General features: G+C 33.8%; 5 protein-coding genes across 5 annotated transcripts; 3 read left to right on the top strand and 2 right to left on the bottom strand.

The window, feature by feature from the left end:
• The first annotated feature begins 8,103 nt into the window (after positions 1 to 8,103).
• On the top strand, positions 8,104 to 11,797 carry LOC118276196 (DNA fragmentation factor subunit alpha). Its single transcript, XM_035594427.2, has 2 exons — positions 8,104 to 8,928; positions 9,293 to 11,797. The coding sequence occupies exons 1-2, from the start codon at positions 8,450 to 8,452 to the stop codon at positions 9,405 to 9,407; spliced, it is 594 nt and encodes a 197-aa protein (XP_035450320.1). The 5' UTR covers positions 8,104 to 8,449; the 3' UTR covers positions 9,408 to 11,797.
• On the bottom strand, positions 11,794 to 12,609 carry LOC118276197 (guanine nucleotide-binding protein subunit gamma-1). Its single transcript, XM_035594428.2, has 2 exons — positions 12,441 to 12,609; positions 11,794 to 12,368 (listed from the first exon to the last, which is right to left on the bottom strand). Exon 2 carries the CDS (start codon positions 12,279 to 12,281, stop codon positions 12,069 to 12,071), a length of 213 nt encoding a protein of 70 aa, XP_035450321.1. The 5' UTR covers positions 12,282 to 12,368; positions 12,441 to 12,609; the 3' UTR covers positions 11,794 to 12,068.
• Positions 12,610 to 13,306: 697 nt separating this feature from the next.
• On the bottom strand, positions 13,307 to 16,498 carry LOC118276316 (E3 UFM1-protein ligase 1 homolog). Its single transcript, XM_035594577.2, has 6 exons — positions 16,276 to 16,498; positions 15,038 to 16,020; positions 14,518 to 14,959; positions 13,939 to 14,397; positions 13,645 to 13,856; positions 13,307 to 13,520 (listed from the first exon to the last, which is right to left on the bottom strand). Exons 1-6 carry the CDS (start codon positions 16,356 to 16,358, stop codon positions 13,402 to 13,404), a joined length of 2,298 nt encoding a protein of 765 aa, XP_035450470.2. The 5' UTR covers positions 16,359 to 16,498; the 3' UTR covers positions 13,307 to 13,401.
• Positions 16,499 to 16,592: 94 nt separating this feature from the next.
• On the top strand, positions 16,593 to 19,174 carry LOC118276432 (prefoldin subunit 3). The gene is made up of 5 exons (XM_035594737.2): positions 16,593 to 16,741; positions 16,819 to 16,917; positions 17,183 to 17,425; positions 17,505 to 17,659; positions 18,439 to 19,174. The coding sequence occupies exons 2-5, from the start codon at positions 16,855 to 16,857 to the stop codon at positions 18,524 to 18,526; spliced, it is 549 nt and encodes a 182-aa protein (XP_035450630.1). The 5' UTR covers positions 16,593 to 16,741; positions 16,819 to 16,854; the 3' UTR covers positions 18,527 to 19,174.
• An 872-nt stretch (positions 19,175 to 20,046) lies between these two features.
• On the top strand, positions 20,047 to 26,693 carry LOC118276109 (monocarboxylate transporter 10). Its single transcript, XM_035594276.2, has 3 exons — positions 20,047 to 20,566; positions 24,396 to 25,514; positions 25,634 to 26,693. The coding sequence occupies exons 1-3, from the start codon at positions 20,317 to 20,319 to the stop codon at positions 25,690 to 25,692; spliced, it is 1,428 nt and encodes a 475-aa protein (XP_035450169.1). The 5' UTR covers positions 20,047 to 20,316; the 3' UTR covers positions 25,693 to 26,693.
• The last annotated feature ends 70 nt before the right edge of the window (positions 26,694 to 26,763 follow it).

The raw sequence follows: 26,763 nt of genomic DNA on the forward strand, positions 1-26,763 counted from the left end.
CACTTTGAAAACCTCAAAGTCATAAAAAATGTGAAAGGATTTTTATCGCCCTATAGATAGGAAAACATGTCCGCTACAGCGCAATCGCAAATCCGCCTACGTAGCAACCTACGTACGTAGCACGGCTACCGCGTAGCACTCCCTCGTAGCAATATAGATTCGTAGCAAAGAATTCCGTTTTTGGTAATGAACTACCACGAGTTTATATTGGATAACTTTTATGTCTGGGACACGTGGTTTAGGCTTCTGAGAAATATTACCAAATGCTGACCAATCAGAAAGTTTTTGGTCTATTTCTGAAATTACTTGGATTGTGAAATTGGTCTTGCGAATAACAAAGTGTTTTTATGAATATAAAGTAAGTAAACAAATTTAATGAGTAATTGTTTCTGAAAATATAAAATAATACTAAATAATGCTGATATAATAATAAGCTGTCGTCGGCGGTATTTACGAACCGATACGACATTCAAACCTTCAAGAAAAGAGCATACTCCTTTTTAAAAGGCCGGCAACGCAACTGTGACTCCTCTGGTGTTGCGGGTGTCCATGGGCGGCGCTGATCGCTTACCATCATTGATGTAGTGTCTGCTCGTTACAATAAAAACCTATTCCATAAAAAAATTGCCAACTTGTGTAGAACAAAGATTATAGGTATTAGGTATACATCTAACGCATCGATAAATTCAAACTTTATAAAATACGTAGCACCACGATGTTATGCTCCACAGAGTTTTACAGTTCAAAAAATTTTCCTTTACTGGCCACAAGGAAACTTATTCTAACAGTCGTTTTTTATCCATACAAAAACTAGGAGCTTCAACATTCTATGAAAAGCCTTATAAATTCCGTCAGAACCGTGTTTCCAAGGAACGAAACTTCCTTAATTGAATAAGGTGACCTTCAAACCAAAATGTGACACTCACGAAAATGGCGAAACTTTCGAATTAACGTCATAACACGAAGATGATATGGTACAATTTTGTTTAAGTTATTCAGACTATACTATGCAGACTATGCCATGCAAGCTCTCAAGTTTTTGAAAGCGCAGCATCGACCAACTTATCGCTCCAACGACTCATAGATACGTTGTTGACCTACTTTAGCATACTTTAATTATTTAATCAGAACATGTGCGGTTAGCAACCATCGGCAAATTTTATCGTCACTGCAACGTAGTGGGCTATCATTATCAATTTTGTATTCTGAGTAATAGAGTTGCTTTTGTAAGTTCGAACAAGGATGAAAGTAAGGAGGTAGACAAGATGTGAAAAGAATACATTTATTTAGTTCGTCAGTTAGACTGTTAGGTGATAAAGAAAAGTATTCGATGCCAACCGAAGTATTTAGACGTAGTGAATTATTTTATGAGTGGGTATGGGTTATATCACTTGTTTAAACTTCTATGTAGGTACATTTCGATTTGGGAAAATATGAAAAATAAGCCAATTTTGTTCCTTACCTACGTCATTACGTGGGTGTAATTTTCGCAGCTTTATGTCAAGGACGTGTGGCTTCTTTGGCACAATAACTACTTGTATGTAAACCTACACAGTCGATTTATGTACAGACTTAATTGTTAAGATAATAGCGTTTTTACTTTGCATTTCCATATAACCCAATGGTCTGTCCTGAATGTTCTAAGGTACTATCTGTGGTATTATCTGTATCTCATACTTTTCAATCCTAGTTTTAATAAAAATGAAATGCAAATAGTCCAAAGAAACAGTAATTATTACCGCAGGTAGGTACTCAGGTATATTTCCATTTATGCAACGAAACAATCTTATTTTTATTTCCCCTTGCAACCTGCCTCGATCAGCTTCGATACAAATGTTCCATTCCAACCCAAAGAAATAAAATAATAAAAGTGAACCACGTTTCAATATAGCCTCCTCTTTCAAATCCAAAGTATTATCTAGATTTTTTGTAAAAAAACAACATCGAGCATTGTTGGAGCTTCCTTTCATTGAAGATGACTTTTCTATTTTTGACCCAAATTTTAAGACTTGCTAATCATTTACGAGATGATGGCCACGTTAACAACAATTGATCAAAGTCGCGGCGCATAGTTGTAAAAGATTCAAAAACAACAAAAAGCTTGATGGCGTCCATTGTTGTGTAAAATCTTTTGTCTACCGTAATTTAACGGTTCCCAGCCCAAATCTATCAACCAAAATCAGAAGAACACGTGTAACAGAGATTAATGGTTACTCAATGTCTCAGAATAACCTATTTCGGAACTTGTATAACTACATTAAGTTCCACTAACGACTAGCGGAGTTTAAGTGTATTAATCTCAATTTACTGAATAGTTAATACTGAACATTCCGTATCGGTTTCCGATGCAATTGCTTTTGTGGTATCCAGACACAAATTGTGGCACTGATGTGGCGCCCGTAATGTGCCCGTGGGAGCCTGGGGTCAGAGGTGCGACCTCGACCTGAATACTGAACTGCAAAGGTCATGTGGGCTGCAGCCAAAGGCTGAATGCACACAAAAGATACTTGTAGCTTTGACTCTACGGCCTTATACAAAAACACGAACCGAGATTTCGTTTTAAAAATTCCATAAAAAGAACTGAAACAGAAAATCTCAGCAAGAAAGAGGCCTAACTTTAAAATTCATAAAAAGTTTTCATTGTCGGAGATCAAACGAGAGAAAAACCGTGAATTCTAGAGGAATCTCGCAGCTTTCTCACCAACATTCTTTCCGGTGGTATTTACTATAAATGTTTTATAAACATAAATAAAATACGAGCCTCACGAGATCGATTACTAAACATCGCCAAGCCGCGCGCAAAATTTTAATCTTTAAGTAGGTAATGGATCTCCGTGGAGAGATTTGTGAATTTATTTGCCGAAGACATTAAGAGCTCTCACACTTTCCATTTTTGAAAGAAGCTATGACATGCCTTGTGCGCGAAGCTACCAAGTACCAAGCACTTGACCTTGTCGAAGGACAACAAATAATAGGGTCGGTCGGTAAATGTCATTCCAGGGCGTCCTTCACAGACACTTCTATTCAAAGGTTACAAAAACTTAAGGTGTTTTCAATATTATTTTCAGAGGATCAAAAGCAAAATAATCTTGTACAAAACGAACAACAAAATGCTTCTGTCAAAGAACCCTTATTTTTCCTCATAAATGAAACGATAGTGAACACACAAATCCCACAAACAGTGGAGGTAAGTGAAAAGCGGCTATTATCCAAAGTGTTGCGTCATACGTGTAGTGTACATCAAAGTTCGTAGTTTGAAATTACAACATCCGGGCATCGTTGCCGTGATGCAGGTACCGTGTCGACGAAACTTTATAGTACACCGGCGGGACCGCCCGCCACCCTCAACTTGCAAAATGGTTCTACCATCCACAGTGTCATTGAAAAATATGACTCGAAACAAGTCACGCTCGTGCTTTATAAAACATTTCTCACGTGGACTGCATAAACTATATTTTAACACTATTCTGATATATTGGGAATAGTCGTGACAGTCGTCGTATTGTTTCGTTTGTTTGCGGACTTTTCTATTATACATGAAATCGGAAAAGGTCTGGGGTTGTTTGTACATACGTGAGATAAGGTCAAGCTTTTTATTCTTTGAAGGAGTAAGTCAAGGTCTCCCTTCTATTCCGATTTTTCGGCACCTTTGTATTAAAGCGCCCTTCACTAAATACCGAGCTACATCCCAAATTCTGAGAATTTATCAATCAAAAGCCTAGTAACTCTTTATGTACTTTACTATACTGTAAGTAAGTATTCGTACAATTACTTTTTATATCAAAATATAAATCAGTATGAAGGTGACAGAAAGTACAGTTATATCATACCTAAATTCGGCAATTACTTTCTGACAACTTTTCTCTGAACCATAGAAATATACCAGGACCTCAGTTTGTGGGTGCCACAGCAATAAACATTTTACGAATGAATGTTTAGTGTCGGAGAGAAGTTTTAACATTATCCAATAATTCGAATATCAAGATTGGTATAGATAATTTATAGTACCTACACCCACTCTCATTCTACATCATGTTTCCAACAGCTGGAAGGATATATATAAAAATAGAGAACGGATGTCAATTTTAATGCAAATTTTATGGACCACTCAGCTAATATTTACGAGTGTAGCTTCCACGGTTGCTAGTAACCTACATACGTTTATCAACCAAACAGTTCATTCGGGTGAATTGGAATTCTATTGGAGTTTCGACGTAGTACATACTACATATATAAGTACTTACTTTGATATATATTTCGACGTATATTATTTAGACGTATCTACTTATTCAAATATGTTTTAACATTGTGACTTCTTTTTAGAGGGGAAATGGGGAATCAGACACTTACTGACGAAATACCACTCCGGTCCTACTCCTGGTTTTCGATCTGGAGCCCCGGTAACCCAATAGGCAGTCCGCAGCTCCGGTTAATCCTTGTGGGATGACCAAAAAGTCATGAGTTTGTGATTACTAATACATGTATTTGTATCTTTGCTTTGCGCCTGATAATGTAATTAGAAGAGTGCCAATAGTAAAAAAGTGGGTGTGTATCCCACTCCTAGTCCCAATGGTGACGAGGCAATTTGTGTAATAACATCAATAAATACTAATAAGGTGGACCAAGCGAAAAATTGGGGGAAATTAAATTTCGCGGTTTCATTTAACTTTAGTCAGAGACGACGGACGCGACAGGCGTTAAGTAAATTCCGATATCGAAAATGTATGAATACTTACCTAGTTACTACCTATATGAATACTTACTATACTTTTTTATTATGTAGCTTGCTTGCGTTAAAACTCTATTAGATACAGATAAGATATAAAAATCTGGTCTAAAAACCACAACTACCAACTATATTCCAACATACTTTAAAGTATCTATGTTGTAACTCAGTATGATAATGGAAAAGTTCTGCAATTAATGTAGTTTCTCTTATAATAAGCTACTCAACACAAACAACAACTCTTCTAAAGGTTAGATACTTGTAGCTTTTATAAAAGATACAATACAATACTCGTAGCTTGGAGTGGGTAGTTACATCGTACACCTGCCTACCTGCACGTTGTGTGGCCTCGTGGGCTATGTTTATTTTAGCATTGCAGATGCGTTGTTCGTTGCGAACTAGTACATATCCTCACGAAAGCATTTAATAATTCAAACCCTCATACAATCCACTAGTTGCTTACCTCATAAACAAAAACAATTTTACTTTCTACATACCTAACAATCCTTTTGTAAAGAAAATGGAATAACAATAAATCGTTGTTTATTTAGGTATGTATATTTACCCCTTCATTCAATGTTTGTCTCATCACATCAACGAGTTATTATCTACCTTGAAAATACGGCTAGTGATTTTCCAATATTATTACGTCCTTATTTGTTGGCTCAATCTTGAACGTTTGCCTCGGGGTTTTTGATGAAATTGAGCGAGCGCGAGTCTACCTCTTTCCGATGCCATAAAACGATTTAGCGTTCGAGAGTTTGCGAAAACCCATTTAGTGAGTCAAATAAGTGTAGAAGAGCTTAGGAGTTACTTAGAGTTCTGTGCTGTTTAATGATTAGTGCCTACCTACTTCTAATAATCTGTTAACGCCGACATTTACATCATAATTTGTGGATACAAAGACATCATCCTAAAAACGTTAGAAATTAATATGCATTAGTGCCTCCCCAGTGGTAGTAAACCGCCCAGCTAATGTAGTTGCTATTTACATTTTAAACACCTGTGTGCTGTGTGCATCCCGTCGTAGTGAAACATTAATCAACTAGTTTGTAAGGCTAACAAAACGCATCTCCATTGTTTGTGCAGACTTCATTGTGGTTTTGTTAACAAATAGAGAAAAAGTATTATGTGCGCAGTAAATATTAATAAATTGAGGGCTTTGATTACATTATGATTGTATTGAGAGTATTGGAAGGTATCAGTTTTAATTAAGCTAAGGATTACCTAACAATCAGTTCAATAAATGTAATTTATATATTTATACTTAGTCTTCCATCTCAATAATAATTGTTCCCTTACCTTTACAAGATTATTATTACGAAACTATTGAGCTATGAGTTGCAAATTGCATTCTAGTAGGTACAGAGTATTGAGGGGGTGAGTCGGTAGGGGGGACTATATTGATCCTCGCCCGTCGCGCCGCGCTGTGACCGAACGTGACCCCACGACCGCCCTTGTGTACCTGGTCCGTAGCCCTCGTGCTGATCACCAGAGAAAATTTATTACACGTACTTTCAAATTATTATATATCTACCACAAAGACTTTGGGACTCATAAAAACTTCTTAATATTAAATTAGGTAATAACAATGATCGAATAAATGAATCCAAGAAAAAGTATTAATCGATTAATCAGACTACGATAGCTGCCCCTATATATTTGGACCGCATAGAACTCTTGTTAGTTGGAGGTATATTAAACTAGACTAAACCAGCTATAAAACCCAGCATGCCTCATTATAATTATCTACCTTTTTTTTTTTTTTTTTTTTGAGGAGGAAAATCATCCAATGACTTCTCCCGCCTTGGGTGAGGCGGGAGGGAGTGTCAGACTCTTACTGACTAAAAACCACCCCGTTCCTTCTCCTGCATTGAGCCGGAGCCCCGGTAATCTACCTAGACATTAAATTGAGTAAGATAATAAAATATGCTGAAGGTTGTCTAGCGAAATCCAGGCTGCCTAGGTTTCGTTTCGAAATCAAGCAAAGTATCAAAAATTTTTCTTCGATAACAACGGTTAATTAAGCCGTAGATCCAGTCTCACGGTGTGGTTAGGCCTAATCTATTAATACACCTCTAGGTACGTATTTTCAAAAAATACCTAAGTACAGCCACGTACAATGTCATGTCAATCTACTTCAATTCAATTAGATAAAAGGTACCTACCAACCTCTCTAACGAAGGCATGACGCGGGTTCAATCACATCTTCTTTCTTCAAAGTGTTCGTACTTAGACTTTCAAACAAACCGTCAATGAGTCAATGAACTTTAGTACATACCTACCCACTTCTACTGATAAGAAGAATTTCTAAACCGTTCACGCATAATCTTAAAAGCCAAGTTAACATAATATTCCAGTTACATAATAACTAGGTACCTAATTATTGCCTAAAACTTATCTACCTGACAATAATACGGTCCTGACCTACGGAATGTGGCGCTGCATAGGAAATTTCCATGAATGGCTTTACCTCTGACACCTCTTTGTACACAAAACCGCACATACCGCCGCTCTGTGTTGCTTATTACGACAACGACCTTCTATGAGTAGGTACCTAGTGTCAATATGTAGAAGCAATATTCAGTGTCATATTACGCTTCTTAGTTAATTTTGTAATGACAAGTTTCATTACAATGATGCATAATTCAAGGCTTAAAAAGAGGAAGACCTACTTAATTAATTTTGAATTGTTATTTGTTTGTCTACTTACGACATTATACTTAAAATACTTACTTAAATCTAAGTTATTCTTATAAAAAGAAAACAAAACTTAATAATCTCACTTACCTACCTACGTTTAGGTACCTACTTTTTTTTTTTTTGAGGGGGGAAAATCATCCAATGACTTCTCCCGCCTTGGGTGAGGCGGGAGGGAGTGTCAGACTCTTACTGACTAAAAAACTTAATAATCTCACTTACCTACCTACGAACCTACTTAAAAAGTGTAAATACCTTCATTAACCCAGTGTAGAGGTTGGTAATTGTTGTTATTAATCAAATCAAATTAACTTTCTGAAGTAAGTAACATGTTTTTGTTTGACCGGACTGAATCCTACGGAAGACATCAGTCATGTCAGGGCTAAAACATGCAAATAAATAACAGCCACAAGCCAGTCATGCCTTAGGTAACTGAACTTATAATTCGAATAAAGGAGGGTAAGCTAGGTACTTATTGTAATTAAATGCTAGGCGCTTTTCAGACAAAAAATTGGTTCGAGGATAATTTATAGTAATCTGTTGAAAACATTCACAGTAGATCCAAGTTGATTGGCGCGGTGTGCCCTTACCTACCTACATAGTTTAGATATACCTACTTACTTTATCAACGAGATGTTCGTGTCATGTTGATCGGCGCCGCGCCGCCGTGAGCGGCAAAGTAAAACGGGAGCTTGTGGGAGGCAGTCGTTTTAAAGCCATCGACCGATGTTCATGCTACTCGGGCTAGTTTTATAAATATCATTATAATTCAAGAATTACAAAAGAAACCTCTAGTACGACTTAACCAGTGTTCCTATATTTCTGCTCTGGCAATATTTTAAAACGTCAAATCGACCACTACGCGATCGCGAATAGCGAAGCTGAGACTCGTCAATTTTTTGAGAGGACCTCCTACTCCCTAGTTAGTCTGTGCCTGAATATTGAACAAAAAACAATAGAATTTTGTATTGAGTGACTCAATCTCAAATTACTAATAAATTAATTAATAACAAAACAAAACAAATGGAGCACGACATTAATAAGCCGTATAAAATCTGTGATGTAAATCGAGAAAAAAAGAAAGGAATAGTGGCATTATCCCTTGAGGATCTACTTGCAAAAGTGCCAGAAAAATTAGGGATGCCTTCGGAGAACTTAACAGTTGTTTTAGAGTCTGATGGCACTGAAGTGGACGACGAGGAATATTTTTCTACTTTAGAACCTGATACTTCTCTTATGATTTTACATGGTAATGAGAAATGGTCTCCAAATATGCCAAAGTGCCAAGTGTCTCTTGATCAAACGGATGACATCGCATTAGGAGACAAAGGACAAGTTGCTAACTTGGTTGGAAGGCTACAGCACAACTTGTGCCATATCTCACTGCTTGGGGGCCAGGACTTGGAATTGTTGTCAGACATGGATCCAGACAGTCTAGCAGATATTGTGACTGATAGAGACAATAGGATAATTTTGGAGCACATCAAAGAAGCATCTGGAAGGTAAAACTAATTTGATTATGATTATTTTTATTTACTGTATTAAGTTTGCCTTCAAAATTCTGATAACATTTAAATAATCATAACTCATTTGTTTGTCAAAATATTAAAATGATATTTAAAAAAAAAAAGTTTTGTGATAATAGTTACTGTAAATATTTACAACTTTTTTGTTACTGTGATATTCCAGCTGACTGAAGCTGCTTTTCTAAAATTGAATCTTTGTTTTGTTTGAAGCTGTTTATATTTCAGTCCACTCAAAATATGTTGTTGTGCACAAGTAAAACTTAGTACATTATGACATTACTTATTAACTAAAGTAAAAATATTAAAACCTCTCATTAACTCATTCCTTTGTATTTTACAGAATATTACTGGAGAAACGCCAAGCTCAAGATGCCATGGAATTGTTGAAACTGTATCATCAGAGTGTTGCCAATGGGAATGAGGATATGTCACCACCAAAGCAAGAGAGAGTGTAGAGCAATATTTGATCTGCTATGGTAACCCACCATTATTTCATTTGTCATGACTTGATTCAGACAACATAACTAAAATGAAAATCAATACATTAAAAGTTAACACTCCTAATTTCAGTAATGCTAATTAAAATTTTATCTATTTAAAGCCTGCCACTTAAAAAACTAAAATAGTTAAAGTAATAAGTATGCAGTTTTGTTTTTATTATAGCTTAACCAAGTTTCAGCGCAAATAATTACCTGAATCAAGTTATGAGTAACATAATGTAATCCTCAATTGATTTTTAAGGGATGGTTCACCTCAAAAGTTTACAAAATTGCATAAATATCTACTGCATACAAGCTTATGAGCAACAAAAATTGTTTGACTTATTAATTTACAAAAAGTATTTGTAACTTATTTAATGTATGAGTCATTCATGATATACTAAACATTGAGGCCTTTTTATAAAACATTATTTACTTAGTTGTTTAAATTTTATTTGTAAGGATTAAATGTATGTACTAGTTCAGCCAAAGCTGTGAAAGTAAATTACTGTCAGACATATTTGAAACATCTATTTGTTTTAATAGTATTTAATAACAATACTATTTTATAATTATATTGCAATGTCCTCCATTATTATTACTTATAACATTGGGTAATGTATGTGTAAGCTGGTACATGGTAAAATGTGGTAGACATTAGTAATAATACAACGCTAATCTTATGAATATGAGCTGAAATCAAGATATAATAACATTCTTAAGAAGCATTGTAAGTAACTGTATTTAGATGTGTATGTATATAATTAGTCTAAAAAGTAATGTAGTAATTTACATAACAGTCAACTATTAGAATTATCTATTTATACTGTATCATCTTTTTATTTTATTTTAGACTGATGTGGGCAAGGCATTGTCAATACGAAGTATGCCATAGAAAATAATATCAGTCTAGTACTAAGTTTTTAGATGTTACCTTTTTACAAACTTTAATAAAAGAATCTGACAATAGATATGCTAGTGCTAGGCATTTACGGACTTCTATTTGTTGTCTTTACATTATCTTTCATATTTTGTAAACTTTTGAGAGACAAATTGCCACAAGGTTGATAATCAACATCAATTTAAAAGACTGATAGTTGGTAAATTTATGTTTTTATATAGTTTTACCCCTAGTATAAGGTTTATTCATTTAATTCCAAATTTGCTCAAACATTTTACAAGATACTAAATAAGTTTTCCTAAGTTTAATTCCACTGCCAAGACACTAATGTAATACTGGCTAATTTGTTTCAAAATGTAATGGGGTAATGGTCCAGGTGAAGTGATAAAACATTGACATTAGTTACTTATATGGAATTGTGAAAGTTTTGTTAGATTGTAACAGAAATAACTCCAGCATGCTTCATGCATAATTGTATTGTAAATGTTTGTATGGTCTTTGGAAGAGTGGGGAGCAGGACTTTGGTGTTGTATAATATGTAAATTGTATGTTAATTCGTTTTTATTTGTTTAGTCCTATTAATTCATGTGTATCCTTGTTGTATTCTTTTGGAGGTTTTTATTTGTTTACAGTATTGATGAATGTTTATGTTAGCATACTGGATTGCTGTGCTAGGTGTTATACGTAATAATATATTTATAAAGTAGTGCACCCATTAAACTTATTATAGCTGGCAAAAGTAGGTACCTACCTTATAATATTGCACATAATAGTCTGTTGTATAATGCAAAATAATAATGCCTGTTAAAATAAAAGGTTAATCATCTAATGTAATATTTCGAGTACTGTCTGACTATGTAATTAGCTAAACTATGTGAATAATTGATTTGTAGCCAGTAATTAATCTTTGAACCTCACAAATTATTATTACAAATGTTTACCTACTTGAATTGGGTATCCATGCTATGCCAGAAAATCCCATAATCTACCCATACTTATACCAACATAATATTAGTAAATGGTAATTGTAATTTATACTAGTAATAATACTGTGCAAAATATGTTGTACTCATAATTCTACAAGGTGTTTTAGTCATAGTAAGTAATTACATTCAAATGTTAACACCAAATAAAACTTTTATCTTATTTGGTATACAGGTTTTTTTACAACTATAGTTTATAACTATTGCAAGTAGTGTTGTTTAAACTGTATGTGATGTTCCACTCTGGTTACTCATATACAAGTTATTGTCATAGCTTCAGTTGTATTTAGTGGCTTTAATGTGTAATGGAGGAAAATTGTTTATTTATGTGTCATGCAGACTTAGTGGCAATAGAAAATAATTTTTATTGCTGTATTTATATTTACTTTTGAAGATTTTTGTGGAATTGGTAGTGTCAAAAACCTTATAGAGGAATTGGAATTCAGTTTACTGTGCACAAATAAAAATATTATGGAAATTGAGTCACATCATTTATTTTCCCCTGACAGTACAAATAAAACAGTAACTTAATAATTACATACACAATAATGTAGTGTTAATTAATCAAATAATGTTTTTGAATAAACAATGCTGCTCAGAAGAGATAAATAAATACATTTATTCAAGTTTAGATTACACTGACTACATTGTTACACTTAACAATAAAGTTTAATCATCAAGAAATAATACCTATATGAAGCAAGTCTTCAACCATATTACATGTATTTGTAGATAGTATTGATGTTGATAACTTTACAGAACAGTGCAGGAACTTTTCTCGCGGAATGGATTGACTTTCTGACTGGAAAATCCAACGAGCAAGCAATCCTCTTGTTCATGTTCGTTGATGTATTTGACAATGTCAGATACAACTACTGAGACGGGAACGCGTTTTATTGCAGCTTCTCGTCTCAATTGTTCTGTTACAGCCCGCTGCTGTTGCAATGTTGAAACCATCATGTCCATAACGGCGGTATCTGATAGGCCTATGTTGAACGTAAAAGGAAAACTTGGAAATGCAAAACAGGGCGTAGCCTCCAGCGAAGGTTGGGTCTGCAAACAATAATATCGTTTTATACACTTCACCACTACATCACTTATGCCTAAATATAGTTGTTTACTTACAGCGGATTGAAGCTGAAGTAGGTGGTTGTTTTAGAAGGATATTTCGTAGCAATTATTTGCAATGGAGTATAACAATACGATGAGAAATCTAGAATCAGACGTCAATAATGTCAATGTCAAAACGAATAATTTACAACAGGTATCATTCACTCATTACTAAAAATAACTCATTCAATTCTCTCTGGTATTTAACCATAGAGTCGACAGTCAATGACTATTTTGATGGTAGAATTTTTATTTTGTTACGTTTCTCAAAATATTGGCAAAATTATAAATAAAAGAAGTATTTATTTAAAAATAACTACATGCATTATTATGTGCAGTCGTATCTACTATTACATTTTCCTATATTCTACAGATGGTGACTGAGTGGTCGGTTGTTTTGCGTCTTGTGGGTTCAATTCCCGGGTCGTGCAAAAAGTGCATACATTGAAATATCGTCACGATTTAATAATAGGCACATTATGACACGTAATGCCATTGTGTATACATTTCACAATTTATGTTGTAGTCCCATGTAATAGGGGGTGAGTCTATTGCCATATAATTCCAGGCTCCGTGCTACTATTGAGAAATTTTCGAAAAACCGAAAAAGATAATACTTATAGAGATTCGCCTAGCAGTCGCACTTGCAACTACTTATTATTCATCTAACTGCTTCATAATATCAGTATGAAGTTATTAAATATATCTATAACGTTTGCTAGTATTCTAAGTGGTCTGGGCCTTAAGTTTTACTAAAAACAAGGCACTGATTTCTTGAGATTACACACATTAACCTTTGATAAGTACATATTTTAATATCAGTCCAATAAAACTTAATATTTTAAGGCAGTGTCACAAAGGGATTAAATAAAAAACTAGAGTATACTCCTAAATATTACATGTATTTAAGATTGTTCCAAACCCTCTCCTTTATTTACATACATCCATTTCATGAAGTTGTTAATAACCTTGCTATTCACTTGTATTTTTTAATCTCTTGAACCATATTTTTCAATAAGGGCAGCTCTTGAAGGAGTTTCTCCTCGACTTCAGTTTTCTCTTCCTCGGCTGATGTCAAATATTTTGAAACTAACTCTGAAATAAGCAAAATTAAATGGATTAGAGTATCTACACAAAATAATTATTATATTGGAATAAGATTAATGTTCTGCTATACCAAAACACATTCAAAATGTTGACAATAAATCTCACTACTTACCATGCCATAATTGGAGTCGCTCATAGTCATCCTCCTTAAGCTGAGTTTTTAGATATGATATAATAATTGGTACTTGACGACCAGAGGCATGCAACATGTTCTGAGTAACAATCGTGAAGATGGCCAACACTGCCATATGCAAACTTAAAGCTGGATCCTCGCAAGTTTCTAGTTCAGAAATTAACTTTTCCCTGTGATTTTGAACCAGCAATCTGAAAATAAAAATAGATTCACATTATTCATATTTTTAAAATACTATACAAATTACACTTCATAATAATTGTAAACACTCACTTGTCTTTTTTCTTATCAACTTTCTTCAAAATCATTCCAAACTCAGATAAGCAGGCATCAATTGCTTGAAAGAATGATTCCATATTTTGTTCAGATAATGTCCCATTCAATGAAACTAATGGCTTCATAAATTCATCAGGTAAATCATTGATTATTTTGTTTCTCTGTTCAACTGTCAAAACTTCACCTTGCACAGAGATATTGCATTGGTTTGCTGCATATTTGCACAGCTCTGCAAGTACATCACCTCCTAGTGATTTTAACAAATATTTGATGAACTGAGGTTGCTGATCTGCAGGTAATGACTTAAGTCCTTTCTCATAAAGTTTAATGTCATTAACCAAAATGTTGATTTTGTCTTGTGCAGAGGTGTGTGTTTGTTTTCTGTTTTGACTAGCATCTTGAAGTAACTTGTCAGCAGTTTCTTTAGCTATTTTTAAGCCAATTTGGTTCAGTCCTCTGAAAACAAAATATGATTAGTATTCATCTATTCATTTTCAAAAGACGTACTACATTATTATTAACTAGATTTTCTAACTAGATGCAGTACAGGAATTAATAATAAAAAAATAATGTTACCCTTGTAAGTGTTCAGCTATGCGAGTCACCAAATCTTCCAAGCCTTCATTCTCTAAAGTTTGTTTGATGACATTTTCAACATCATCAACACTAATGATTTCTAATTGTGCTTGTGACTTTTTAGTGACACTTGGACCTTCATCAGAGTCAGAGTCATGAGTATTCTGCTTTCCTCTAGCATGTTTCTTAACTGCCTTCGTTTTAGTTTCCCTTCCTTGAGTTCCACCACCTCCCTTTCCTGAAGCAGCTTTCCTTCTACGCTCCTCACGTCTCTCTGCTTTGTGGTCTACATGAGATGTTTGAGCAAATTCAGCAGCTTTATTAATTTGCTTTTCCATATGAAATTGTTGATATACACCTGACTTCACAACACTTTCTGCCTTTTGCTGTGTTAATGGCATGCAAGCTTGCTTCAAAGTTTCAATATAGTGGTTGCTAAACACTGGAAACAAAAAATATTAGTTTTAAACCAAAGTCTTTGTAACATATCTTTTTAAAATTAAAAATCTGAAATATTTACCTGTATTATCAAATAATATTGTTGATTTTGATTTCTTCAGAAGTTCATCAAGAACATTTTCTATGTCTGTGTCTGTCAAAACCGATGGCAACAAAGTTACAACATCCAAATAACTCCTAGATGCTATGCATTCCTCCAAAGCTGTTTCTAACTGTTGCTTGATTTGTGAACCAATCACACAACTGCTTAGGAAAGTTAAATCTTCATTTGTCAGAATACGTTTCACATATCCTTTAGGGTCAGATATTCCTAGACGAGAAAGAGCATCATATTCCAAATAATTATTTTGTTTGTAAAAACTCATGACCCAGTCATTTTGAGATTTTGTGTAACATGATGGCACATACAGAGCTCCAGCTTGGCGGCCAGTGAGTACTCCAGGAGCATTAAGTTGATCATACAAAGAAGAGAACAAGCGGTCAGTCAAGTTGCAGTGATTTACAATTACAGCAACTGGGGTTGGCTTCAGCAAACCCATCAAGGCACCACGGATTTTAGCCTTGGTCCTTGTTATGTATTCTTCTGTGTAGAAAGTCCTTGGTTCAGAAGGGTCTTGTTTTCCAAAAATTATTTTGCCAAGGTATTTCTCCAACACATTGTGTTGCAGTAATTCTGCTGGCAGGTCATACTGCAAAGATAACTCTCCAACTGATATTTGACCTTGAAGCTGTAGTTTTTCATTAACCTCCCTGGCAACTTTTTCTAAGTAATAATGAGCTATTAGATAGCCTGAAACCAGTTGCACCTCCTTTCCTTTGATGATTTCTGATACACAGTTGTTGATCTGACTGAGATCAACATTTAACTCTTTGGCAACATCAACTGTGTTGATTCGCCCACCATGAACATATAGTTCATCTTTAATTTCTTTTATAAGTTGCTGAGGAGTTAAATATTCTTTTCCATCAGTAGTGAAAATAACATCAATCAACTTTAATTCAATCAATTTTGTAACAATTTCAATGCAGTTTCTTTCAGATAATCTAAAAAGAACCAAAAGTATAGTTGATTATAAACATACAAATTGTTAAAAATCACTTAAAAAGGTGCGTAATCAGAAATGTTAATGAGAATCTAGTTCAGTCAGCTGAGCATATTGTACTTTTAGTCCAATAAGAGAGCAATCAGCTGTATACCCATTTTCTCAAAGAATTTCCAATTTTCAAGTTACCAGGTCTAAAACTTTATTCAAACTGTATTAATAAGCGTATTTTATTGAGATTTATTAATTTCTTTACCTTAAAGACGTAGAACTAAGTTGAGCTTTTTGAAAGTCTGCTGCTAATCTTTTTATCTCATCCCAATCAGTTGACGGTGCCATGTTAATTATAAATTAGGATTATTATAGCTTTAATTTTATATAGCAAGTGAAAAAGTAATTTTTAATCTCTCCCTTCTCCTTGTACAAATAAATATTGGAAATGAACGTGTCTGACACGAGTGACACGTAACGTCAGCTGTCAAATTAATATCCTTACACGTTTCACGTCATTGTGAAATGCAACCACAGACTATGTGACACAGATTTCATGAATTTCTGTGCTTACTGTCATTCGGTCGTAATGTAATCATTGTCTATGAAGTATCTATTTCCTTCTTTAGTCTATGGATAAGTACTCGAGTTTAGCCGATTTGAGATTTTTCGGAATTTTCGTTGTTGTGCGGTGCCTTATGTGAAATAATAAAGGGAATTTAAGAATTATTGTAAGTTAAAACTTAACGTACTGCAGCTTAATGTCTATAGACAGTGATAAAAAATAATGTTTTATTAATATTTTCAGTTCCTAATAAAAATTCACTGAGCAAAACTTGAAAAAATGGAAGGTGATAAATCGGATACTCCTAAGACATATTCTGGAATACCAGAGGCAGTATTTGTTGTAAGTAATTAGAAATAAGTTTACTTTTTATTGCAAAATGTCATTTACATGCTTTTCCCTTTTTTGTAACCAATATAAAATTACTAACCTATGAAAAAGTTCAATCACACTGGAATTCTTATAACACACATTTTGTTTACTTTCTGATTATTTACTTGGTAGATCTTTACTTGTAGGCTATAAAACTAATATTTTGTTATTCTATGTACTTTATTTGATAACTAGTCCCGAAATACCCATTGACCCTATATTAATTTTCTTATAGGATAATGTAGATGAGTTTATGAGCAAGCCTGAAAATGCTGGTGGTGTGGACGTAGTTTTGAAGAGTCTTGATGAGCAACATGCAAAATACAAACACATGGAAATGTCACTGGCAACTAAAAGAAGGCGACTTAGGCAACAGATACCAGACCTGGCTCGTTCGTTGGAAATGATTGAAAAGCTTAAAACTCAAAAAGAGGAAATGCAAACAGAGTTTCTGCTTAGTGATCAAGTATTTGTTAAGGTAATAATTATGATCTTTGAGCATTTTAATAATTTCTTTCATTCAATGTATTTTAATTGTTATGTTTACAAACTTTCAGGCAAATGTACCACCAACTGAAAAAGTATACTTGTGGCTCGGTGCAAATGTAATGTTAGAATATACACTAGAAGATGCTGAGAAACTACTATCATCAAATATGGCTACTGCTAAGAAGAATCTAGCTTGTGTTGAGCATGATTTAGATTTCTTAAGGTAATATATTAAAATATTTTCCTACTCGCCTCATCTGTCGAGTGATCGCAAGTGCGACTTCCAGTCTAGTGAGTCGGCAAAGTATTACTGGGCTGTTTTCAGTTTTACAAAAATTTCTCAGTAATAGCACGGAGTTTGGAATTGTGCCCAATATATGGCAATAGGCTCACCCCCTATTACATGTCACTTATAACACAAATGGTGAAAAGTGGGTGTACATTGTGTAGCAGCATTACATTCCGTTATGTGCACCTCTGCCCACCCCTTCAGGGATAAAAAGTGTGATGTTGCAAAAATTATCATACTCCTTATTAAAGGCTGCCCTTGTTACTTCTCTAGACCATGGGCTGTGTTGAGTCTCCTATTTGACTATAAGAAAAGTTTGTAGCTATGATATAATTAAAATAACATTTGTGTCACTGAATATTGTCTGTTGTTTCCAATGCATACAAAGTTTTTAGTTATATTCTTAAAAAAATTACTAAATTAACTAGTTTATAGTATACAGGGTGTAAGCGGAACGCTCCCAAACGTCGCAAACAGGTGATGGTAAAAAACGTGTATTATTTTATAAAAAATAAAGAATTCAATGTTTATTTTAAGTAATAATAGTTGTAATCTAATGCTGAATTTTAATATAGCATGAATAATACAAACACAAAAACGATTAAAATTATAAAAACATAAACAATTTGTGGCGTTTTTCGGGAGCGTTCCGCTTACACCCTGTATAGTTTGTAGTAGAACTATGTAATGTGATGTTAATTCCCATGTTACAGAGACCAGTGGACAACAACAGAAGTAAATATGGCAAGAGTTTACAATTGGGATGTGAAGAGGCGCCAGGCTGCCAAAGCATCTAGCTAATTAATGTTTTACAATAACAACATTACACCTACAGCATTTTGCACTCTATAATTTATATTATAATGTATTAAATTTCTGATATCTTTTAAATGTTTCTGTTGAAAGGCCAGTCATACTGTCTTCCTATTTGGCTATTGAATGAAAAAATAAAAACTAATATTTAGGGTAGTGCTGCTTTTTAATTTTGAATAATTTTGCTGTATATTACAAAGAAGCAAATATTTATGGGAAACCTAAATAAGATATTTTTGTATATGTATAATGAATAACAAGTTTATTTGAAGTTCTCAAGAATTTGTGTGTTTCTCCTTGTTTGTTAAAATATATTTCCCATTATTGGACACTAAAAACAAAGATGTTTTTGAACAAAATATGTCCAAAATTATGTACTATTTAGTTGCTAGGCTGTTCAACAATATTTTGCTGTGCTAAATATTACTTTTTTGAGAATGCATACAATGCTTATTGCTTTAGGTTTTCCCCATGATTGGGCTCGTTTTATTACGCAAAGGTTAACAAAACTGTTGAGAGTAAATATTAGACAGTGAACTCACAGCTGTTCAATAAGCAATTTAAGTTAATTAAACACGCATGTACATAAAACATCGATTAGATTACTTCTAAATAAAAAAATAACTGCTTTTAAAACTTTTATTATTTCTAATTAAAAATCCATCGGGTGCGATAACGAGATGTTTTTCAGCCTACACAAGGAAGTAATGGTTTTTTGATGACTCTGTATTGCCGAAAATTTTCCAATTGCAATTTTTAGATATTGTTGGATATCCAGTATCCAATATTAATCATCAAAGGTGTTCTGGAATTAAATTTAAGCTGTATTATAATTTGATTTGACTTGAAAATCACGAAAGTTAAAATACAAAAAATGTAAATTGACAGCAAAGTGCGAGGGCCCATGAACGAGTTTTAGTTTCGGATACCGTCATGGAGTCTGGAATTGTACCCGGTGCAACCACCTTTGTGTTAAAGGGCGAACGTGACGACTATTAATTAATTGGTAAGTTATTATGTGCAACAACAAGAAATGACGCTCCTTGATAGGCAAAGTAGGTATGTCTCTCATAGAACCACATACAATTTAGCTTTATAAAAATGTAATATTGTTGGAAAACAAATTACAGCTAAAACTGAACGAAATGTGGCATTACATTTAATTATTATTATATCTTTTATAAAATATGGTTGTCATCATTGAATAAATACAGTTTCCATCTACTCCAATTGATATCATATTCTTGATTCTTGATCGAATTCATCCAAGCCGTAACTTTTAGCGAACCGTAAAATTATAAAAAATCCCAGCACTAAAATTAAACTGCAGCTGCGACAAAGTGGTTTAAAACCGGAAAGTGCAAAATCGGTTGTATTTTTCACACAAATACAACTGTACTGTATTCATTCTACTTTGGTCAAATAGTAAGTATCCAATTCATTAAAAAAGTAACTGTCAAAACATTGACCATGTGTCAATTGTCAACGATACGAAAAGTCAACTAAAAAGTCACAACAGGATCAGTCAACGAACGCCTGTTGTTTAGGTTGTAGGGTTTGTTGAAAGTTTAAATTTTACGATAAAATTCTAAGATAAGAATCGTTAAATAAAATAACAAACGAGTAACGTAGTTTAAATTATTGATTGATATATTCGATGAGACTTAAATAAGCATTATAGTGCGAGCCTTTAAAAAAGTAATATACAGAGAAGAGCGCCATGTGCTTGTGAAGCAGAATCGTATATTTACAAGTCTGTCAATTTATATAACTGCAAGATGGATTCAGAGCCGAAAGAGAATTCTGATTTGCTCAAAGCAAGGAATAAAGTTGAGACCAATGGTAATTTAAAAAATGAAGACCTCAAAGGTCCTCCGGATGGCGGTGTACGAGCATACTCGGTCATGGTTGCATCGTTCCTTACAAATGGTCTTTTTTTCGGCGTAATTAATTCATACAGTGTGATATACACGGTCCTTGAAAGACATTTGAAAGATGAAGGAATCTCTAATTCAGAAAGTCGCGCTGGTAAGTACTTATTTGCATTTATTTTTCTTACTCTGCTAGTTCGTGTGTTTCATCATACGAAACGCCGTGTCGAATTTCATATCGAACTTGCATATCTAAGCGTAAACCATATCTAAAATGGATACATGGTATGTTAACAAATATGTCCCTTAACAAATATTATTATTGCATTTTTGCCATTTAAAAGAAAACAGTTTATTTACTCCAATAAAAAATAATATATACATTGTCGCCAAATTGGATCATATCTGCAAAAAAACCAGCCTCATTAAAACATAATTTAAAAACATATAACTTAATGAAAACACATTACTTATTATACTTTTGTTAATTTCTACAAAGTATTGTTTGTTCCACAAAGTATTATTGTGTGAACTGAACAATATGACCATAAAGAATTTTGAAAAAAGAAAGAAAAGTTTTACCCAGCTTCTTTTGTAAGTACTTAAAATTACAACTTCCTTTCTGATGTCAATGAACTCCCATTTAAATGCTAATAGCCATTGTAACAATGTAAATACTAACTATAAAATATTTATGCCCTTTATTCAAAATCAGAACATTAAACATCTGCATTTCATTATGCTCTTATCACATTAATTATGTTCGTGGTTGTACTGAGGACTTGAAGGGTTATCATTTACTGGTATCTGTATATACTATACAGTAGAGAAATATATACAATAACTATCATGTAACAAATGATTATTGTATGTAATTAATTAAGTTATTTTAATTATCAAAGTACTCTAAATATTGTTTCAAAGTTCAAACAATGGAATCTATAAGACTACTAGTTACTGATCTAAATAGTTTAATAGAGATATTATTGTTTCTAACTTAAAAGAGAATGATTTAAATACTTACCTTCTTATAAGTTAGTCATAAAAGTCATTTGCATACCTAGTTACTACATTAGTCTGTTCAGTTACAAATTAATGTACCATTGTTATACTTCCTGTTGTTATTAAAATATTCATAAATATACTGATAAATATTGGCACTCTGCTAATTTCATAATGCTGTAGATAGTGTAGATACTTATTCTTGGTTTAACCCATATTTATGTTTTACCAGGAAATCAATATTTTTGTATGAAATAACAACTTTTTATCAATCAATATTTACGTGTATGATAAAAAAATGAATCATTGCTTACTTAGTTTTTAGGTCAGGCTATAAAAGGGAAATGAACCTTCCAAGTACCCAACATAGAGGTAAATTGAAAACATCCTGAATGCAAATTAGGCAGCTGACTTTATTAAAGTTTAATCAAGCAGTCTTGTAACTCTTATCCTATCAAATACTTCCTTAATTAGTCAGAAATAATTCATTTTGCCGACAGACAGAATTGATCAAATGGGTCACTGCAATTTATGTTGTTAATTACGACATTGTCGATAGTAACTTTTTTTTTTAAATTTTACCGGCTAACAGTAAACATTGCGAATTACGAGGATCGTAATTCATAAGAAATTGAAAAGGGGACAGGAAAAATGTATAAAAAACGATGTTTACTATTATGTATATCGTATACGTAATATTGACGTTCTTATTTACGTTTTATGCAAATACTTGAATTCGATAGTAACATGTTTTGATATGTAAATCTAGTGTTTCACCTGAAACATAACTCCGGTAGGTAGGTACTTGATAGTTAATAGGCCAGATTGTCATGTGGCGCCAAGCGGAGCGCACGTGGCGGGCGGGACGGCTGGCGCCCGCATCGAAGGCCATCACTTCATTAGATTCAATTTCATCATTCTTTTGACGCGTCGTCATTGCAATACATAATTTAACCGCTTACCCAAATCAATCGTTCGGTTATATTAGTAGGCACTTAGACCACCAAGTACTTTTAATTGTCGTTATACTTGAACAATAGATTCCTATCCAAAGAATATCTATGAATATTAATTACAGCGGAACATTTCGCATAAAAATTTTAAAACGATAGATTTCTTTCATTATTGGCTAGACAATGAACCTAAAATATAAAAAATCAACTGAAATTATATCAGAACATATAATTCGTCATTAAACTTAGCTAAAATATTTTTTCGTTATCTATTAGTAAGACCTAAGTCTCTACATGATCAATCGATAAAAAATAAGTAAATGGCAAAAATGCTATAAAATTACATAAAATTAATGACTGTCCATAAAAATGTAAAAGAAAATTAAAGTTCCCATTTTATTTCTGTTCATTATTTTTGTTACGGTGCAAATAAACTGTTTTTCTTTCTTCTTTCTCATATACTCAGTTAAACATCGGTCCATCGTTTCGTGCACAGCACACAGAGCTAGTGCAGACAAAAGTATCGTGTCCCGCGTACTGCGGCTGGTGTGGTGATGACCCGATTAGATTACGAGACATTGTGTGTCACTTGTCAACTTTGACTGCTTGTTATATTTAGATTTTTCGACTCAATGTTGACTGATGAACACACACGTAGACTTGTACCAGTTCGACGCATTTATTCAGAATTCTAGATTTAGAAGCACTCCATCATTGTCTCTTGATAAATATCGACTTGTAATCTAATCTTTTCCGTAGTAAGAATCATTTAGATCTATTTATCTAAGTTTCATCCAATGCGATCTCGAAATTAAGTCCACGCCAGATGGTGGAAAACAAATTTAAATATTTTCCGTGAATCCGACACACAAAAATACGCAAACCGGATCAGAAGTTATCTTTTTCCTAGCAATTTCATGAAATACAATTCTTTTTCTTATAACTAATTTCATCGTTTTATGTATCCTTACATATCCAATTTGTAATACAAGTAACTACCTATGAATAAATGCAGATTGCGAAAATATAGGTTTAGAAAAGTTGCTGCATTAAGCAAAATAACTACTTATCAGATAGATACTGCCCATTGCCCATTGAGCCAGCCAAGTAAAAGAGTTGACTGACCGAATTCTTGATTTGGAGTAGTGGTTGATAACTAGGTTTTCCTTCATTACCAACACGCAAACGTTGCGATGATGTTGATTGAATTAAGGGGAATTGGCTGTTGTAGTACTTATTGTATTGTACACTTGCTGCCGGTTGCTAACCTCTGCCCTGAGTACAGCGATTACCCCGAATCATATCTTTCGTGAAATTAAATATTTAATAAAATGGAATAGATAATACGTAACCTATTGTTTTCACGACTTATCTGTATTCATTCATACATGTCGGTGAACAAAGATTATAAACTTATTGACAAAAAGTTACTTAGGCACAAGAATATGATCAATAATAACGATTCCTAATGACGAAATTATGTTATTTAATAAACCAAACACGACACTCTAACATGTCCTAGATTCAAGTGATAGGTGAGATCCGTTTCGAGGAAATGTGGTCACTTAGTCAGCCGCTTGGTCAGTTTCTAGATTTATGTTGTGATGTGAATAATTGACGACGTTGCAAATTGTAGCCAATTGTGTAATCGGGCCAATCAAACTGTTAAAGAAGATCAAACAGAAAAACTAGTCTATTACCTACGAGTCGAAGTTAATAGCGCGCCATAAACCATTCTCCATCTGATGATACTGTTAGAATTCTACGCACGCTTTTAATTGGCATTATATTCTACAGTCTACTGCGCGCAATAAAGTTTTTAACTTCACTACAAATTGATTCAAACTGGTTAACAAAAAAAAAGGAAGATTTTGTATTTTCGTCATAGTTGTCTTTAAATATTGGCGTCGGTTTGCTAAGTAGCTACATTTCAGAAATGAAATTATTTTATTCTCACAGATCACCAAGTCTTAATACTTATTTAATTTCTCTTCTTAATATATTTTTTAACACAAAACTTTTCTTTTCCAGCTCTGGTGGGCGCTCTTACCATGGGGACTACGTTTTTCCTTTCGCCCCTGTCCGGCGTATTGACTGGCGTGTTAGGTATCCGTTTAACCGCAGTGTTGGGTGGCACGATTGCAACAGCTGCATTACTTTTGTCTTCCTTTTTCGTATACAATGTAGGAGTCCTCTATTTCACCTACGGTATAATGTATGGATTAGGCGCATCCTTTGCCTACACTCCCTCTTTGGCTATCCTTGGTCATTATTTCAAAAAGCATTTAGGTTTAGTAAATGGTGTTGTAACTGTAGGTAGCTCTATTTTTACTGTGATAATGCCACCCCTTATGGAACATATGATACAGCACCATGGATTAGATTGGTTGCTTAGGCTTCTTGCTGTCTTTACATTGGGCACAGCGGTATGTGGTTTTATTTTCAAACCAGCTCCATCAATGGTTACCAAAGCGTCAAGGGAAGACGACAGCTGGAAATCTTTATTAAAATCGATTGTTAACATTCAAATCTGGAAGAATAAGAAGTATAGATTTTGGGCTTTATCCATGCCTGTCGCACTATTTGGGTATTTTGTTCCATACGTGCATATCAAAAAGTTTATCGAGAACAACTTCGTTGATGTCAGTACCAATCTACCCTTGCAATGTATTGCTGTTACATCTGGTCTGGGACGATTAATATTTGGCTTTTTAGCCGACAAACCTGGTGTTGACAGAATCTTGTTACAGCAAATTTCATTCTACGTCATTGGGGTGCTGACGATTATTTTGCCATTTGTTAACAAGTTCGGCGTATTGGTAGCGATTGCTTTAGGCATGGGAATATTTGATGGCGCATTTATTGCGTTAATCGGACCCATAGCATTCGAGTTGTGCGGTGGTGCTTACGCGGCGCAAGCAATAGGTTGCATGTTAGGACTTGCTGCTGCTCCATTATCAGTCGGACCGCCCATAGCTGGCTATCTGTACAGTATCAATAAATCCTACACTTTACCATTCGTCCTCGCTGGCATATCGCCTCTGGTCGGCGCAACTTTAATGTTTGCTATTCGTTTGCAACGAGTTCCTTCAAACGAAGAATCAATTAATACAAATGGTATCGCTGTTCGTCCAGTTTCTGTACATATAGGTGAGTTCGAAAACCAGCTTTAATTATTCTAATACGTGACATTTTTGTTTTTGACCTTACTTTTACTTTTTTTTTTAAGTTTTATTTTTATTATAAATGTCATTTTGTACTGATTACAGAAAAATCACCAAGCCTATTACTTAGTAATGGAGATGCAAACCAACAGACGAATTTATAACGAAGTTTGATGTGATTTGTTCAGGAAGCTGTGCTTAAAAGCATTATCCACTTGCGAAAAATAAGGACTCCAGTTTATGAAAACTGCTCGTACACTTTCCAGTCGTAACCGCAACCTTTTAAAAGGGTAGTTGTTATGTGCACCAGTCTATGTAAGTAGTGGAATCTATTTGGTATATAATATCGAGTAGATGTTCTTGTTTCATAGTATAAAGTCAATTTCTTACGGAATTGACCATCGTCATATTTTCGTCAATTGTTTACACCAAAGTGAAAATTGCCTTATTGGCCCTTAAGTTATAATGTAGTGTTAGAGAACGCGCACAATACGCATTTCCAGACATTTACATGTTAATAGATACGAAGCTGAAATAAATGAAATAGACTTTAAATTATTCTCATAAGTTATTGTTAATAAAGTATGTATGCTTGATTAGTTATAAGATTAGCGTTGAAAAGTTATGTAAAGGCATTTAAAACTAAATCAATCGCATAATAATTGTATGCTATGTACGTTTTGCACTTACATGGTTACCGTTGGAAGTTCCTAGTTTAGTTTTAAAATGTTTAAATGATTACCTTAATGTTTTGTTCTAATTTAGTGGTAGTTAGTTAAAATTTCTGAATTCGTCAGTGATATTTTCGATTTACCTACCTATATACATTTAAAATTCGTCATTTTACGAAATGGCGAATAACTAACTTACATTGTTTATCGTTTAATTTGTAAAGTGACTTTGAATCTATAGCTTGCACCCAAACGTAATGAGTTAGTAATTACTGAGCACATTACTTGACTAATAGTGTCGCAATTGTGAAAATTTGTAACAAATTGGAAATGCTTACATTTTTAGTAAGAGAACATGTAAAACGCTGTTTTTTGGAAGTAGCCTTATTAAAGGTTGATGATGATAATTGGAAGCGAAATATTTGAGCATTGAGCATACGATATTACGGTAAATGATTTTGAAACATAAAAAAGTATAAAATCATTGACTTCATGTTATTCGTATAATGGATCATTCAAATGAAACATTATTGCCTAAACATTATGGTTTACTTTCGATCCAAG

Source organism: Spodoptera frugiperda, chromosome 31 (assembly GCF_023101765.2).
Source record: "Spodoptera frugiperda isolate SF20-4 chromosome 31, AGI-APGP_CSIRO_Sfru_2.0, whole genome shotgun sequence".
NCBI classification, from domain to species: domain Eukaryota; kingdom Metazoa; phylum Arthropoda; class Insecta; order Lepidoptera; family Noctuidae; genus Spodoptera; species Spodoptera frugiperda.